At 39.4% G+C, this 16,823-nt stretch overlaps 1 protein-coding gene across 1 annotated transcript in view; it reads right to left on the bottom strand.

Annotated features, from left to right (window-relative positions):
• marchf7 (membrane-associated ring finger (C3HC4) 7) overlaps window positions 1-16,823 on the bottom strand; it is a 56,028-nt gene that overhangs the window by 15,895 nt on the left and 23,310 nt on the right. Inside the window, exons 5-10 of the mRNA XM_060827206.1 lie at window positions 15,873-16,001; window positions 10,652-11,822; window positions 6,232-6,407; window positions 4,635-4,744; window positions 2,987-3,100; window positions 2,296-2,344 (exon numbers count right to left, since the gene is read on the bottom strand). Coding sequence (XP_060683189.1) covers window positions 2,296-2,344; window positions 2,987-3,100; window positions 4,635-4,744; window positions 6,232-6,407; window positions 10,652-11,822; window positions 15,873-16,001 — 1,749 coding nt within the window. The remainder of the gene's footprint in view (window positions 1-2,295; window positions 2,345-2,986; window positions 3,101-4,634; window positions 4,745-6,231; window positions 6,408-10,651; window positions 11,823-15,872; window positions 16,002-16,823) is intronic.

The raw sequence follows: 16,823 nt of genomic DNA, 5'->3' as shown, positions 1-16,823 counted from the left end.
CAATTTTCCCACCTGATTCAATTTTTAGGCAGCCCTTCCAAAGTTCCACAGACCAACAAAAAATAGGAAAGTACGTGTTCATCCCACTTGATCCATGTCTCAAGTAACCTACTCAACAGCTAATGAAATGCCTCTTCCTATACCTTCCAATCACTTTGGGAGCAACTCCTCTCTTGGATGACGGAGGATTCCTGCTTTCTACAGCCTGAGAGTAAAGTGGATTATTTTTGTCTTTTGTGACCTAATAAATTATCCTGGTCCTCTTTTTTTTTTAAAAGCAGCTTTATTGGATAAATCCTACTCTTCCCAGCACCAAAAGATAAATCAATCCTTTAACAGACTTCCCTGGACAGTTCACACTTCCTGTGGTGCTGTTAATAATAATGCCTGTTGTATTACGGATTCTTCCAATGAGCTACCAGAGGAAGTGATGGAGGCTGTTACAACCACAATTTAATAACAGCATTTAAGAGGTGTCTGGATGGGTATATGAATAGGAAGGCTTTAGAGGGATATGGACCAAATGCTGGCAAATGGGACTAGATTAAGTTAGGATATCTGGTTGACATGGATGAGTTGGACCGAAGGGTGTGTTTCCATGCTATACATCCCTACGACACTATAACCAAAATATTAAGAAGCTTTTCTTAATTGTTATTCCCTTCCACTTTTCCTATTAAGTAATTCCATTTCCATCTCCTAAAGACATTTCAGGGAGTGATTGCTTCTCCAATATACTATCCAAGAGGCTGACACATGCGAGCCATCAACAGGGACAATAGCCATTTCAGGATTTCTCAAACTATTCTGTCTGGGAAATTCTTTGGAACTACAACTTTTCAGTGCATTACTTTGCCAGAAGTGCTTCAGAAACTCTATTTATGACCTTAAATAGCTATTCAAGTGCACTGTGGGTGATGCAAATCATCAAAACAGGAATAGAAAAGAGGATGGAACAGATTTCACTGAAAAGAAAACTAATGCATCTCCTCTTTTTGCGTTTAGTAGCATCAGCAAGATGGACCACACTCTCCAGACAAGCACTATGAAGGAATCATTTACAGGTAGTTCCTTCGTTTACATGGAGGTACATTACACAAATGATGAAAAGCCAGTTTTAACACAGCTACAGAATCAGAAACTATGCAGGAGTAGGTCATTCAGCTTGTCAACCCAGTTTTGTAATTCGATATGATCATGGCTGATCCTCTATTTCAATGCCAAAGCGAGTTTTGAGAAGATTTGTAGCTCAGGTTGAGGTTCTGGGTGTAGGTTTGCTTGCCGAGCTGCAAGGTTCATTTGCAGACATTTCGTCACCATACTAGGCAACATCTTCAGTGAGCCTCCGGATGAAGCACTGTTGGTGTTTCCTGCTTTGTATTTATACTTTTGGGTTTCCTTGGGTCTGTGATGTTATTTCCTGTGGTGATGTCATTTCCTATGATATAATAGGAAATGGCGTCACCATAGAAAATGACATCAACTCAAGGAAACCCAACAGAAAGCAGGAAACACCAGCAGTGCTCCATCTGGAGGCTCACTGAAGATGTTACCTAGTATGTTGACGAAATGTCTGAAAATGAACCTTCCAGCTCAGCGAGCAAACCTACATTCATATTTGTAGATCTTTCATCCTCGGAATTAGCCAAGTGAAATTCAGCTGCCTCTATGGCAAAAATATTCCTTCTTAGGTACGGAGACCAAATCAATATACAATACTCCAGGAATGGTCTCATGTATAACTCCAGTTAAAAAACTCTACTTCTGAGCTCAAATCCCCACTGTAAATAATCCAATTCATCCATAATTGTGTGTTTCTCTTTGGGATGATCAGAGGGATGTATGCGCTTGTCATTCCTAAATCTGAATAAGTTGAGATATCGAAAAGTAGTTACTTGGAGTCAGGAGTTGTACTAACACATATTCCTGACTTCTTGTAAAGAGTTCATACAGTATATTGTAAAATGGGGGCAAATGCAAATATTTCAATTGTATCAGTACTGCTTCATTGAGAATCATTATATTTTATGGCAGAAGTCTTTGAAACCTGTTGCACACATCTACCTTTTCAGTCAATAAAAGTGCTCAATTTATTTTTAAAATTAAGACAACTTTACACATTTACAGTGTCAACTTTTAGCATGTTGGCATTATAACTTTCTGAAATGCTCTTGCGTTTGGACTTCCAGAACAGCATGCCAATAGTTTTCACAAACAGACTGAAAATACAGTACAATTTTAATAATGGGCAACAAAGACCAATTTAGGGCCCTAAAGGGTATCCGAAAAACCTACTTTCAAGATCTTGTATGTGCTGCTGAAGGGTTCTTGCCAGATGGATGAACTGAAAGAAAGAAAAGTGGATAACGTCAAAACCAAATATCTGGCTTCACCCATGTACCAAAGAGGGGGGGAACAAAGAGGGCAGTATAACTTTCAAACACAACACCACCCAGCTGGTAGATAGTCTTGTTGCAGAGTGCTGAATTAGTAACATTCAGTTTACAACTGTATCAATGAACTTTGCACTGGTGAGCCACTTCCTCAAATGATCCAAAGTAGTCACTGATTTGGTTCTTCCGATACTATTTATGCAAGCTAGGAGTTTTCACATGAAATTCAAACAATAGTCCACAACTTTATAAATAAGGTATCAAGAAGCTAGCAAGTCACATTTAACCTTATTAAAAACTTTTAAAATCCTTTTGTTCATTCTGAAGTAAATTAAATAACTACTTGACTTGTTGCCTACCTTGCAGTGCAGATAATTTCAGAAAATAGCTGCCCACAGTGACAAAGCATTGAAGTGACTTAAGCTATTTGCCATTAAGTTGACAACAATTACGCAATCAGTTACATAAAGAGTTACTCTGATGCAAAGAACCCACTGTCAGTGTTCAAAAGGAAATGCTGTATAATCACATTTCTAAGTTTCTACTCTTCAGATTAGTTATTTTTGTATTCCATATTTCACTTAATCACTTACCCGAAGTCTAGTCCGTGATTCACTTGTGCCACCCATCATGTCAGAAAATCTCTGTTCACACAGGTGAAGTAACAGAACAAGGTAGAGACCAGAACTGATGAATTCATATTGTGCCTAAATAAAATTGTAAAAAAAATTGCACAGAGCCTTAAAACAAAAAATCCATACGACTGATAAGCAAATATACAAAGATTTATTGAGTTTACTATCTTTACTCATTAAAAATTAGTACAAGTCTGATAATATGCAGTTGTTAAAGGCCCAAAAGGTGAGACAGTATTAACTTTGAATAATGAATGTGTACTGTAGAGGATTTCCTTTCAGCAGGAGAAAGCAATTACTGATTTTTCAAGTTTCAGCCCCCTATGTCTGCACCTGCATATTTATTCAGTGTTTTTTAAAATCTAATAGATGTATGGGATTTAAGCAGAATTTGAAAAAGGGAGAATATTTTCTTCCAGAAAAAGAAAGTGAATTTCCAACTGTCAAGATTGAGCCAGATTCACATGGCAACTCTTGCAGGTAGAAATAGCTTACGTTACAATATTTCTGGCCCGATCATCTGTGAAAGTTTACATCAGGAGAACAATTCAAATATCTATTTACAACAGTACAGATTATTCCAAACTGTAGGAATGCACAAGTACAACTACGATATGCATAGGTCTTTCAAATAAATATAAAGAGAGCTCTTGTGGAGCAGTGGTAATGTCCTTACTTGTGGGCTAGTGGCCTGGGTTCAACTTTCATCTACACCAGACTTGTACCTGAACAGATTGATTGAAAAGCATCCAGAATAGAGAGTTTGCCATTCAAGTTGGATTTTTTTCCTTTGAGACCACATCCAGGAGCAAATTTGTATTAGACTTCCATTGCATCGATCTTAGGTAAATATATGCATAGTGCAAATAGGAATGTTTCATTGTTGGATAACACAGGATAAGAATCCTGGCCAACTTTCTTCCTCACTCTAGGATATTGATATCAACTATAGTGCCCCAGAAGCTTTTGAGATAATGTGAAATGCCTTTATTTGAGCAGAAATTAGCCAATGCACTGATCAAGCACCAAAACTGTACTCTCTTGGTCTTGAAATCTCACCGAACAAACTTAGACATCAGAACACTTGAACTAACCGTGGTAGCTGAGTATTTTTTTTCTCTTTCCCTTTTTTCTCCTCTCCCTGTAACTCTCACTCAAAAAAAAATCCCACTGACTCATCCAAGAATTGCTCTCATTTAGAACTTTGAGGCTAGATAACAAGGACTATATTTTAAAAGGAAATAAATACTTGGCATGAAATACTAAATTGCACACTAACACAGATGCGACGGATTGGAAACTTGAATGGGGAATTCAAAATCCTGATCATTTCCCAACAGGATTGTTGCTCAAACAGAACCAAGTTCCAGGGGTGATAGAAAGAGACACAGCAACTTTTAAAATATGGTGCCTACAACTATTCCAGAGAATTGAGAGTCAAGCAAAGCTTTTCCTAAACGGATCCCTATAATTACGGGACAATATAAAGTGAATATCTGGCCAAGATCAATAATGAATTTCATAACAATATGAAACAAATAATTAACTCCATTCAATATTTGCATACATTGGAAACAATTATAAAGGCTATGCAACCTATACACACCTGTTCATCTGCATGTGTCCTATACAATTCGTGAACATCAAAATCTTCAAATTCCAGCTGCAGCTTCTCTTTACACAATTCACAGGTAGTTATAGCAGTCAAATCAGCACCTGTATTGAATTTAGTAGACAATATCTATTCAATGTGTTTGGGGTTATACATTTATTATTTTGTTAATACAATATAATCATGCCTTAACACACACTTGTCAGTTATTCTTCATCGTTATCATTCGCACGAAGTATACGAGTATGCCAATTAATGCTGCCCCCTCATCAATTTATACTGAGTCAGACAGCAATCAATCCTGGACACTTTTAGAGATGACGAAAATCAAATCCAAAGTGAATGCCAGTTGTGATTTGGTTCTCTTAATTTACGTGAATCCTAATCAAGACAAACCTTCAAAAAGTAAATGGCAGGCAGGTAGACAATCTGTTCAATGGCCTTCATCAAACAACAGTTCAAATCTTTCTTAATTGGGAAGTTTTACTTCTCATCAGTACCTGAAGCCCACACATTTGAGAACATACAAGGGTTTAAAAAAAAAAATCAAAGGATCCACATTCCAATTTTTATTTCAAGAAGCATATAGATCTTTGGGTGAAAGGAATCAAAGGGTGCAGGGAGAAAGCAGGAACAGTATGTTAAGTTGGATGATTAGCTATGATCCTACTGAATGGCCAAGCAAGCTCGAAGGGCCGAATGACCTCTTCCTGCTCCTCAGGACTGTTACAGCGCAGGTGGTGGCCATTTGGTACTAAGGAATAGAACTAGTGCAGGCACAACCTCCTAACTTTGTCCCATATCCCCTTACACCATTTCCAGCCAAATCATCATCACTGCCTTCCTGGATGCAACAAATGAACCAGGTTCACCACATTTCTACATTCCATACCCCATGTGAAAGATTTTCTCACATCACTCTTGCTTAATTCAAGCAACATCTTAAATCCATGCACTCTCATCTTTTTCTTTTATGAATGGGAACAGTTTCTCCCTACCTACTTTGTCCAGTCTACTCATGATTTTGAAAATCTCTGTCAAATCTCCTCTTTGCCTTTTTCTATCCAAAGAAAACAGTCCTAATTTCTTCAATCTATTGTCATGCCTGAAGTTTCCCATTCTCGGAAGCACTCTTATAAACTGCTTCTGCACTCTCTCCAATTCATTCACATCTTTCCTATATTGTGGCACCCACAACTATGCACAATTCTTCTCGCGAGGTGCAACAATTGTCTTGTGTAAGTTCAAAACCACATCCTTGCTATTGTATTCCATGTCCCTTTTAATAAAGTTGAAAACATAGTATGCTTTACAAAATGCTCTCTCTACCTGCCCTGCTCTTATTTTCTATGCTTCTATTCTATTAGATATCAAAACCACAACCCACAGGGAAGGCTGTAGTTTTAAGTGCAGCCTCATCCCGAAAGGTGGTAGAGCATGATCAAGGAAAGGCAAGCCTTTCGGAAACACTTTTGGCAAGTAACTTGGAAAGTTTAGTCCAAATCCAAGTTATTGAGCATCTAGCTGTAAGAAATAAGAAAGATGAAGTATTTACTGGCCACCATACTGCTCACCTAAATGCACATATTACCTGAATTTATTTTTGATTGCAACCATTTCTTCATGCATTCCTGATGAACATATTGCAAGCTACCAGTACAATTGCATGGCTGTATTAAAGGATTTGGAGGTGTCGTAGCTCCAGCTCCCATTTGGCAAATACGGCAGATATCACCTTCGTCATCATCAGAATCCTCTAAAAGCAAGCTGTCATATAGAAACATACATGAAAAAATTAAATATACAATTTTGCATTGTTGCAACATGAAACAGAAAAATAGAAAGGCTACAACATTAAAGATTTGAATTCCAGGTTGTGTTATCGTTATTAGATTGAAATTTCTACTTTAATATACCAAAACATCTACTTTGATCTATTTTTTAAAAGACAGCTTTTAAGATTTTTTGCAACTTATCTTGTTGTAGTATTGTTGGATTTTTAAAGATTTATTTTCATACCATGAAGAAAAATTGAGGAATGAAGTTGGACAAACATGGAGTTTAACAGGAAGTTGACCAACTTGGGGCCCTGCTTTACTCCAAAAGTTTATCAGCAGCACAGACTCTACAAGTGCTCTGAGGTACTGCAAAACACTGATTCCACCGGAGTGCCAAAATCAGTATCCCTGGACTAGGGAATTGCACACAAAATCCCACTGCCTACTCAGTTATTCTAGCATGAAAGGAATGCGTTGACACCAGTTAAAGGACTGATCCAGACTTGTGAAGTTTTCGAATAACCAGACATACTTTCAGATTTGCAAAGGAAGAGTAACCACATCCACATGAACATGGTTCCATAAAAAATAATTATGCCTTGAAAATCCCTAAAGCAAGTTAAAATAAAATTCAAGACAGGAGTTCTAGTCCTCTTGAATGTTAAGAGACATGCCTTGCCCATTGCATGGATACCTTTGGACTAAAGCAGATCCTACATTAAGAACAATACACACACTTAGAAGTTTCAGCTTGTAAAATTTGCATAATTAGAAATAAATCATAAAAGATAGGCACTCTGATAATCTTGGCTAAAGAAGTGGGAGGTCCAACTGTTGGTCAACACGGTTCACGAATTCATTGAGTTAAAAAAAAAGTTCTCTCAATATTAGTAGGAACATTATCTGGCTGTTTGGGCAGGGAGGTACTTGTTGAGGTGCAGGTTGTTCTGCTATATGTGACAGTTGTGTTCCTCTGCAACCTCGTGCTATGGAAAACCGCTCATAGAAAATTGCTCATAGAAAAATTGCTATACCTGTTCAGTAGAACATTTGCGTTATCCAAACAATGCGTCAATCACATTATAGCCAATTCACGCCGATGAAAAGGATGTTATAGCGGAACAACCAATATATGGTGCTTTATAATATCTGGGCTATCCATGAAATAATTATGAAAATCAGCAAGTTTATGTAGTTTGATTTTAGGCTTAGCTTTCTAAGGCTTTTATTTTAAAGTGTTCTGAATTGGATCAATACCCGAATATCGGAACAAGAACGAACTCCAGTCAATACGATTAAAATAGTGAAAAATCAAGTATACTATTGAAAGTTAACTTGACTTCTATTCCCAACAGATGAATAAAGTGATTCATATGTTCAACAATTTATCTCTTCCATCTCTTTCCCAATCAAGCACAGAAACAGTATCTAAAGCCAGAAATTAGTCATTTGACAAAGTACATCAAGCTCTCTCTTGTTTTGCCACCCCAACAACACACAACGAGAGAGGACATTGCTTGGTCAATTTGAGGGACAATGGCTTGCTGCTCCTTTCAAAAGGAAACATTTCAGTCGAAATATGATGTATAGCAGGTAGTTCTTTGGCGATTCTATTAACTAAAAAGACTCTTCCTGTAAAATATCATTTGAAAACAAACGAATGCATACAAAATTGACTTACTTTTAGAGTGTTAATTTCTCAGCAATTTTGTCAGTTACTTCAAATCGTCAGAACTGATAAATTCATATCACACCCAGTTGAAAATATTTGACTTTACATGAAAACATTTGTACATGAAATTGCAATGGTGGTGTGTGTGCGAAATCATATTTCACAAACTTGATTGAGTTTTTTTAAAGATATAACAAAGAGGATTGATGAGGGCAAAGCAGTAGACGTGATCTATAGGGACTGCAGTAAGGTGTTTGACAAGGTTCCTCATGGGAAACTGGTTAGCAAGGTTAGATCTCATGGAATACAGGGAGAACTGTATCCATTTGGATACAGAACTGGCTCAAAGATAGAAGACAAATAGTGGTGGTAGAGGGTTGCTTTTCAGATTGGAGGTCTGTGACCAGTGGTATATCACAAGGATCGGTGCTGGGTCCACTGCTTTTTGTCATTTATAGAAACGATCAGGATGTGAACATTAGAACTATATTTACTAAGTTTTCTGCTGACTCCAAAATTGGAAATGTAGTGGACAGCGAAGGAGGTTACTTCAGATTACAACGGGATCTTGATTAGATGAGCCAATGGGCTGAGAAGTAGCAGACAGAGTTTAATTTAGACAAATGTGCTGCACTATGGAAAAGCAAATCAGAGCAGGACTTACATACTTAATGGTAAGGTCCCAGAGAGAGTGTTGCTGACCTTGGAGTGCAGGTTTATAGCTCCTTGAAAGTAGAGTTGCATGTAGATGGGATAGTGAACAAGGCATTTGGTATGTTTTCCTTTATTGGTCAGAGCATTGAGTATAGGAGTTGGAAGGTCATGTTGCGGCTGTACAGGACGACATTGGTTAGGCTAACATCAGAAGGATGTTGTGAAACTTGAAAGGGCTCAGAAAAGATTTACAGGGATGTTGCCAGGGTTGGAGGATTTAAGCTATAGGGAGAAGCTGAATAGGTTGGGACTGTCTTCTCTGGAACGTCAAAGGCTGAGGGGTGACCTTATAGAGGTTTACAAAATCATGAGGATAAACAGTCAATGTCTTTTCCCAGGGGTGGGGGAGTCCAGAAGTAGAACACATAGGGTCAGGGCAAGAGGGGAATGATATGAAAGGGACCCAAGGGCGAACTTTGTCATGCAGAGGGTGGTGCATATATGGAATGAGCTGCCAGAGGAAGTGGAGAAGTCTGGTATAATTACAGCATTTAAAAGGCATCTGAATAGGAAGGATTGATAGGGATGTGGTCCAAGTGCTGGCAAATTGGACTAGATTAGGTTGGGATACCTGGGTGGCATGGACGAGTTGGCCCAAAGGGTCTGTTTCTGTGCTGTACATAGAGTCATAGAGATGTACAGCATGGGAACAGACCCTTGGGTCCAACCTATCCATGCAAACCAGATATCCCAACCCAATCTAGTCCCACCTGCCAGCACCCGACCCATTTCCCTCCAAACCCTTCCTACTCATATACCCATCCAAATGCCTCTTAAATGTTGCAATTGTACTATCTTCCACCACTTCCTCTGGCAGCTCATTCCATACAAGTACCACCGCCTGCGTGAAAAAGTTGCCCCTTAGGTCTCTTTTATATCTTTCTCCTCTCACCCTATAGCTATGCCCTCTAGTTCTGGGATCAGGCCAACAGGAACAAAGGTTATTCATTAAAAAAAACTGAAATATTTCTCAGTACTCATTACATAATGCAACAATAGAAGTTAATTTTCTACTGAGAAACCAAGGGACAAACAATCTGAAATTGCCATTGAACATCCAGTACAACGACAAAAATATGTTTTAATATTGTTGAGTTGTTAAGGTGCTTTTGCGTGCAGAATAGAGAGGGGAAGAAATCTCTTCAAAACCATTACTCATCAAGCTTATAGCTATTTAAACTTTAAGCTGCTTACTTCAAAAAACGAACAGCCACTTGGTTCAGATATCTTCTGAAGAACCTCTATTATTCACACTACCTCCATACCAAGCCAATTCCCACAAAGGTGATAAGTCATTTTCTCCTGCTCCAAGTCACAGGCTGGAGCATTATATTCCCTGCAAATAACATCACATCCAAAGATTCATGATAAAAACAAAAAATACTGGAGAAAAATCAACAGGTCTAGCAGCAGTTGCAGAGAGAGATATCTGCCCTCAGCAATGGTCTTCATTTAACACTATGTCCCTACCTCAGTGAATCACAATCAACTTTTCTTCTGTTGTCTTCGACTCCCTTCTTTGGGCAGGAGTCCTCTCATTGCTCCACATTGGACTTGTTTCTGTTCAGCTGTTTTTCTCTCTCCATAGATGCTGCTAAGCCTGAGTTTCTCCAGCATTTTGTATTTTTATTTCTGATTTTCAGCAACCTGGCTATTGCATTCGTATTAAAAATCTCATGCTGTGCAGTAGTAAAGAAAATCCCTTTTGTGAACAAGCAACAAATACACTGGCCAGCTAATCAAGGGAAAATCTGATTGAAGTGCAAAGTTTCTGGGTATATCAGCAAACCGATGCTTAGAGGAATTCTACAGGTAATAGGTTATATTAAAAAGTGCATAAAGCATACCTTTCCTGTATTTTTCTGAGTTTTTCTGGGTCCTTAGATGCACTTGCAGTTTTTTGTTTCTCTTGATGAGTATTTACATGGTTTGCGAAGTCAACTGCTATCAGTATATTATCGGAGAATTCATCTCCAAGGCCATATGGCATAGAAAGGCGAATGACAGAATTAGGGAATATCCCTGCAATTCCTGAAGTACTTCGACCTCGAGGGCTCTCTGGTACAGATGGAGTGCAAAAGGTGGAGCTCAAAGCTCCTGAAGAAGCTGCAGTAGCACCTTGGGTAACATTCGATTGTTCCCTGCTTGAGTTTTCAAATGTTCTAACTTCTCTTTGGAGGACTGATGGCTGTTCTACTCTGGCTTCATTTATAGTACTACTAGGTGTGGCAGCCATTCTTGCAGTTTCATCCCTTCCTTCTCTTCTCCTTCTGTTGAAAAGAGGGGTGCATCTGTTTCGTAATGATGATGATAACCACGAAGCAGTATTTCTATATTCAGAATCATCTTGCCTCAAGTTTGGCAAACTCTCTACACCATCATTAGCATTTTGAGACTGTGAAAGGTTCGATACTCCTAGTCGTCTCCATCTCAAAAATCCAAATCCCTGAGAAGATTCAGAGGATCGATTATTTGAAAAATTGGTAGCTTCACGCCTGCCAGAGCTATTAGCTTGTGCGAAATTTTCTTGTCTTCCACCTAATGAAATGTCGGTTGAATGACCAATGGAACATGCTGCTTCAAAAGAGCTTACATTTGAATGCCCTTGGTTGGGTCTTCGGTTGCTGGAGAAAGTTGAAGACACACTGGATGCCAGACGGGACAATAGCTGTCTAGGTCTACACCTTCTGCTAGACTCTGATGCAAAGTCATTTGGTGATCTTGGCTGCAACACAGACATATTTCGCCTTTGTGAGGTTATTGATTCCGAAGTTCCGGAGCCAGCTCTACTCAGAATAAAACCACATTCTGTACTTCTTTGTGGTGTCACTTCAATGTTTGAAAAGGCAGTGCTGTTATTAGAGGACCTGGAAGAATTTCTGCTAGAATTTCTCGAGAACACAGATCGGCTCTCTGAAGGAGGAGAGAGTAATTCACTTAGATTTGATGTGGTGTGTCTCAAAGATCCAAGCCTTGGCCTTGCGCCTTGCGCAGTGGATAAAATTCTATTTTCAATACCTGCAGTAGGAAATATATCAAAAATTAAACAAACCCTCAAAAATTAAACTCTTTTAATATAGCTTTACATACATTAAAGAAGTCCATGCAAATGTTATGAGTACCATAATGGAGTGAATGCTTATTTGGCAGCTGACCTACCATACCAGATGCATCAGTAGCAAAACAGTTCACGTTAATAGAATAGAATAACAGGGTAGTTGTTATGGGAGACTTTAACCTCCTCAATATTTACTGGGAATATTATAGTTTAAGTAGCTTAGATTTTGAGGCATGGTTCCGTTGGAGCCAGGAGGGGACATGGTTCCGTTTTTGTTCAATGTGTGTAGGAGGGTTTTCTGACAGTACGTAGACAGGCCAACAAGGGGTGATGCCACACTAGATTTGGTACCAGGGAATGAGCCCAGCCTGGTGAGAGATTTGGAGGTAGGTGAGCACTTTGGCAACAGTGACCACAAATCGGTTATATTTACAATAGCAATGGGCAGGGATAGTTATATACTGCAGGGAAAGAGGTATAACTGGGGGAAAAGGTAATGCTGATGTGATTAGACAAAATTTAGGATGCAAAGGATGGGGAAGGACACTGCAGGGGATGGGCACACTTGAAAATGTGGAGCTTATTCAAGGTATAGCTACTGCAGGTCCTTAATAAGTACATACCTATTAGGCAGGGAGGTAGTGGTTGAGAGAAGGAGTCATGGTTTACTAAAGAAGTTGAAGCTCTTGTCAAGAGAAAGAAAGCGGCCTACGTGAGGATGAGGCATGACGGCTCAGTTAGGACGGTTGAGTGTTAAGTTGGCCAGAAAAGATCTAAAGAGGGCTTAGAAGTGCCAGAAGGGGACATGAGATGTTGTTGGCAGATAGGATCAAAGAAAACCCTAAGCCCTTCTATAGGGATGCCAGGAATAAAAGAATGACGAGAGTAAGATTAGGGCCAATTAAAGACAGTAGTGGAAAGTCGTGTGTAGAATCATAGGGGGAGCGTTTAATGGATACTTTTTGTCAGTATTCACATTGGAAAAGGGTAAAGTGAGAGTGAATATGGAGGTACAGGCTACTAGATTGGATGGGATTGCGGTTGACAAAGAAGGTTTTAGCAATTTTGGAAGATCCTAAAATAGATAAATCCCATCCGGCCCACAGGCTTATGTTCAGATTCTCTGGGAAGCCAGGGAAGAGATTGCAGAGCCTTTGGCTTTGATCTTTATGTCATCAATGTCAACAGGAGCAGTACCAGAAGACTGCTGTTCTTTAGTTTAAGGAGGGAAGTTGGGACAACCTTGGTAATTATGGGCCTTACGTCAGGTTGTAGGTAAGGTGTTGGAAAAGGTTATGAGAGATAGGATTTGTAATCATCTGGAAAGGAATAATTTGATTAGGGATAGTCAACACAGTTTTGTGAAAGGTACATCGTGCTGAACTAACCTTAGAGTTCTTTGAGAAGGTGACAAAACAGGTGGATGAAGATAAAGCAGTTGAGGTGGTATATATTGACTTCAGTAAGGCATTCGATAAGGTTCCACACAGTAGGCTATTGCACAAAATACTGAGTTTTGGAATTGAAGTTGATTTAGCAGTTTGAATCAGAAATTAGATTAGATTCTCCACAATGTGGAAACAGGCCCATCGGCCAACAAGGCGACACCAACCCTCTGAAGATTAACCTACCCAGACCCATTTCCCTGTGACTAATGCACCTAACACTATGGGAAATTTAGCATGGCCAATTCACCTAACCTGCGCATCTTTGGACTGTGGGAGGAAGCCAGAGCACCCAGAGGAAACCCATGCTGACACGGAGAGAATGTGCAAACTCCACGAAGACAGTCACCCGAGCCTGGAATCGAACCTGGGTCCCTGGCACTGTGAGACAGCAGTGCTAAACACTGAGCCACTGTGCCTAGCTGATTTGACTAGCTGAAAGAAGACAGAGGTGGTGGTCGATGGGAAATGTTCATCCTGGAGCTTATTATCAGTAGTGAGCTGCAAGGATCTGTTTTGGGGCCATTGTTGTTTGTCATTTTTATTAATTACCTGGATGTGGGCATAGAAGGATTGGTTAGTAAATTTGCAGATGACACTAAAGTCAGTAGAGCGGTGGACAGTGCCGAAGGATGCTGTGGGTTACAGAGAGACATAGATAAGATGCAGAGCTGGGCTGAAGTGACAGATGGAGTTATTGCAGAGAAGTGTGAGGTAGTTCACTTCGGAAGTACTAACAGGAAAGCACAGTACTGGGCTAATGGTAAAGTTCTTGGCAGTGTAGATGAACAGAGAGATCTCAGGTGTCCAGATGCATAATTCCCAGGTTGATAGGGTTGTTAAGGAGGCATATGGTGTGTTAGTGTTTATTGGTAGAGGTTTGAATTTTGCAGTCACAAGCTGAAGCTTCAGCTGTACAAGATACTGGTAAGGCCGGAGCTGGAGTACTGCATACAGTTCTAGTCACCGCATTGTAGGAAGGATGTGGAAGTTTTGGAAAGGGTTCAGAGGAGATTTACTAGGATGTTGCCTGGTATGGAGGGAAGGTCTTATGGGGAAAGGCTGAGGAAATGGAAGCTGTTTTTGTTGGAGAGAAGGTTGACGTGTAAGATAATCAGAGGGTTAGATAGGGTGGACAGTGAGAGTCTTTTTCCTGGGATGGTGAAGGCTAACACGAGGGACATAGTTTTAAATTGAGGGGTGATAGATTTCGGACAGATAGCAGGGGTAGTTTCTTTACTCAGAGTATAGTAAGGGCGTGGAATGGTCTGCCTGCAACAGTAGTAGACTCGCCGACATTAAGGGCATTTATACGGGCTTTGGACATACATATGGATAATAATGGAACGGTGTAGGTTAGATGGGCATCAGATTAATCTTATAGTTCAGCGCAACATCGAAGGCCGAAGGGCCTGTACTGTACACTATGTTCTGTTTTTCACCTACCACGTGATTTGACCATGCATCTCACTGTGTTTACTCTTACACATAAAATACTATTCTTCTAAACAAAAGGACGCTTCTAGAATTCAGGAATTATTTCAGATAATCCATTATAAATGCAGAAAAGAAATCTAGAAAGAAAGACAAAATGAACACACTTTCCTTGGTCATAAAGGACTGAGTGGGATTGGAACCTGAACTCAGAGTTTCAAGTTCACTTGCGGGAATGTTATCACAAGGCCTCTTTATTGATGGAAAAGTGAAACTACCTACTTCAAAGGTCTCAGTAATTATTGGAGTTTAATGTCGCAAGCAGTGTGGACATGATGTTGATTGCAAAATACTTCTAAAACACAAAGCTGACTATCATTTTATCGAGTTTAAGAATGAAACATTCAAATGCTTGGTCAATTCAGTCAATGGACTGAGGAGTGGCATAGAGTCATAGAGATGTACAGCATGGAAACAGACCCTTTGGTCCAACCCGTCCATGCTGACCAGATATCCCTGCATAATATAACATTTTAGTAAAATTTAAGGGCAGGAATTATACAATATAGAGCCTTGGATAGTAGAACAGAGACACTTAGGGGTTCAAGTATATAATTCTTGAAAATTTGTATCACATGTAAACAGGCTAGTTAAGGCGGCATTTAGCACACTTGCCTTCATTGCTCAGACCTTTGAGTAAAAGAGTTGGGATGTCATGTTGAAGGTTGCTCAGGGTGTCGGTGGAGCCAGTTGTAGATTACTGCGTACAGTTCTGGTTGCCCTGTTATAGGGAGGATATTATTAAATGGGAGAGGCTTCAGTACAGATCTAGTAGAATGTTGCTGGGAACATTTGTTTTAAACACAGTGGTTTGTGTGGAACGAACTTCCAAAGGAAGTGGTGAATGCGAATATATTTACAATGTTTAAGTGACATTTCGATAATTGCATGATTAAGAATATGTTTTGAGGAATATGGACCAAAGGCAAGCAGTTGGGACTAGTTTAGTTTGGGATTATGGTTGGACTGAAGGATTTTGCTGTGCTCGGTGATGCGAAAACATTTTGAATGGGTAAATGGTATTAAGTTGTACCCATGGTTAATTGTTACTTCCATGACTAAGTTTGTCACCTTCTTCAGGACTGGACTCTGTTCTCCTTTCCATCTCAATTCCTTCACTGAAGATAGTTTCACCTCGAGATGTTGAATTGAATTGCACAGCTGATGATCTTGGAAACTGAGAGCACCTCCACATCGAATCTGAGACACAGAAAAAAATCTGTTTACCAAATTCTGAAACTGCACAAGGAATACAATCCAAATCAATACAATATTGGAAACAGAAAAAGTAAAATAGTGATCTGCACAGCTATGTAATTGTCAGCTTTTAAAGGAGTGAACAATATTGTAAACATTAGTGTACACTATCTAATGAGTCAGCTGTGCTCTGGGCTATTCTTAGAGACATTCACACAGAGCTCTTCAGCAGTTATTATTCAGCCAATTCAAATTAAGAAACATCATGGAAACCAAGTGAATTAACCAACTCATTTGATCAAAACAATATACTCACAGCTCACAAGACATTTGTCTTCAGGCCCATTTTTTAAATGGCAGTCAAGACTGAAAGAGACACTTTAAACCAATGACTGAAAAGTCAAACTGAATGTCATTTGGAATTTTATTACTCTCCATATTAAAAAGCAACACTCCATTTTCCAAGCTCTCATTCTCAATTTTTCAATTCAACTATCATTATGTTATAAATAAAGCATGGATTGCCATCAAATTTTAAGCAAATTTTCTTTGCAAAACAGGTTACTCACTGTTAGCTGCTGCATTCTGATTCTGCGTAATGCATTGAGGGTGGGCTTTCTGCACTTCATTGTAAAATGTCAAGGATGAATCCATCTCCACTTAATTAGCATACCATGCTTTAACTTACACATCTCTAAGAACTGTCCTGCCAGAGAGCTGTCAGTCAATTGGAGGCTCTGTACATTGGCATGCCAGTAAGAGCAGTGTCCAATGCTCATGCTTAAAGATGCAGATATATCAGGGGTTTCACTAGGACCAGATTGA

The sequence above is a fragment of the Hemiscyllium ocellatum genome, chromosome 7 (genome assembly GCF_020745735.1).
Source record: "Hemiscyllium ocellatum isolate sHemOce1 chromosome 7, sHemOce1.pat.X.cur, whole genome shotgun sequence".
NCBI classification, from domain to species: Eukaryota; Metazoa; Chordata; class Chondrichthyes; order Orectolobiformes; family Hemiscylliidae; genus Hemiscyllium; species Hemiscyllium ocellatum.
The sequence above is the reverse complement of the archived record's forward strand: the minus strand, read 5'-3'. Positions and strand labels throughout refer to the sequence as shown.